This window comes from Branchiostoma floridae, chromosome 16 (assembly GCF_000003815.2).
Source record: "Branchiostoma floridae strain S238N-H82 chromosome 16, Bfl_VNyyK, whole genome shotgun sequence".
NCBI classification, from domain to species: Eukaryota; Metazoa; Chordata; class Leptocardii; order Amphioxiformes; family Branchiostomatidae; genus Branchiostoma; species Branchiostoma floridae.
The window spans coordinates 14521203-14522012 of NC_049994.1; the positions used below are offsets into that span (position 1 = coordinate 14521203).

The following is an 810-nucleotide window of genomic DNA, read 5'->3' on the forward strand; positions in this document are numbered from 1 at the left end:
ACGTGTGAATGCCTGATAAAATAATCTGTTAATTTTCTAATCGGTCCAACATCCGGTTCACCTAATTTTTTCAGGTCCGGTTTTTCTGGACCGGTCCAATAAGAAAAAGTGTGGCAATTAAAACTATTGCCATGGCGACGGTTTTATTGTTTATAAGTATTAATGCTTGTTGTTGTAGGTGTGTTGTATTTGTGTTCTATCCTTTCGCCTATCTGTATGTATAAAGATGATCATCTCTTCTATCTAAATAACAAAGTATGAAAGTCTTAGCCAAGAAAGCTATTGTAGCATTTTCTCAAAAAATTTCGTCTGCATGTTCAACTTAACGTACATGTTGCTGCCAAATGTCGGAAGAATGGAATTTCGTCATTTAACACTATAATAACAATTTCTCATTAATTATGTAAATTAGGTAACAATTTGCATAATTGATGTCTATCGATATTCATCTCTTTTCTAGTTACATATGTCATGTTTACGTGTCCTAGTAGTAATGAAATACTTAATAAACTGTGCTCGTTGATTATGCAAATTAGCTCGGGGTCTGCATTAATAGCCCTTATTTATGGAAGGCATCTCCGAAGTTATCTACATATAAAAAACATAACTGTTATATACAAATTTAGATAACAGACAGAAACATTCCGGCAACAGATAAACACAGCACAAGACGGTTCACGGTGAAATTACATCCTCGTGAACTGGAATGCATTTACAGTACACAGATCCCCTGTGTGTCTCAGTTCTTCTCTTCCTCGCGATCGGTGACACCGTGGTCTGGAGGGGGACGGGGGATGGCGGACGCCCCCG

General features: G+C 37.4%; 1 protein-coding gene across 1 annotated transcript in view; it reads right to left on the minus strand.

Moving 5' to 3' along the window:
- Positions 1-559: 559 nt before the first annotated feature.
- Positions 560-810, minus strand: part of LOC118432809 (chitin-binding lectin 1-like) — a 3102-nt gene continuing 2851 nt past the window's right edge. The window contains exon 3 of the mRNA XM_035844429.1: positions 560-588. Within this exon, the coding sequence (XP_035700322.1) occupies positions 560-588 (29 nt within the window). The remainder of the gene's footprint in view (positions 589-810) is intronic.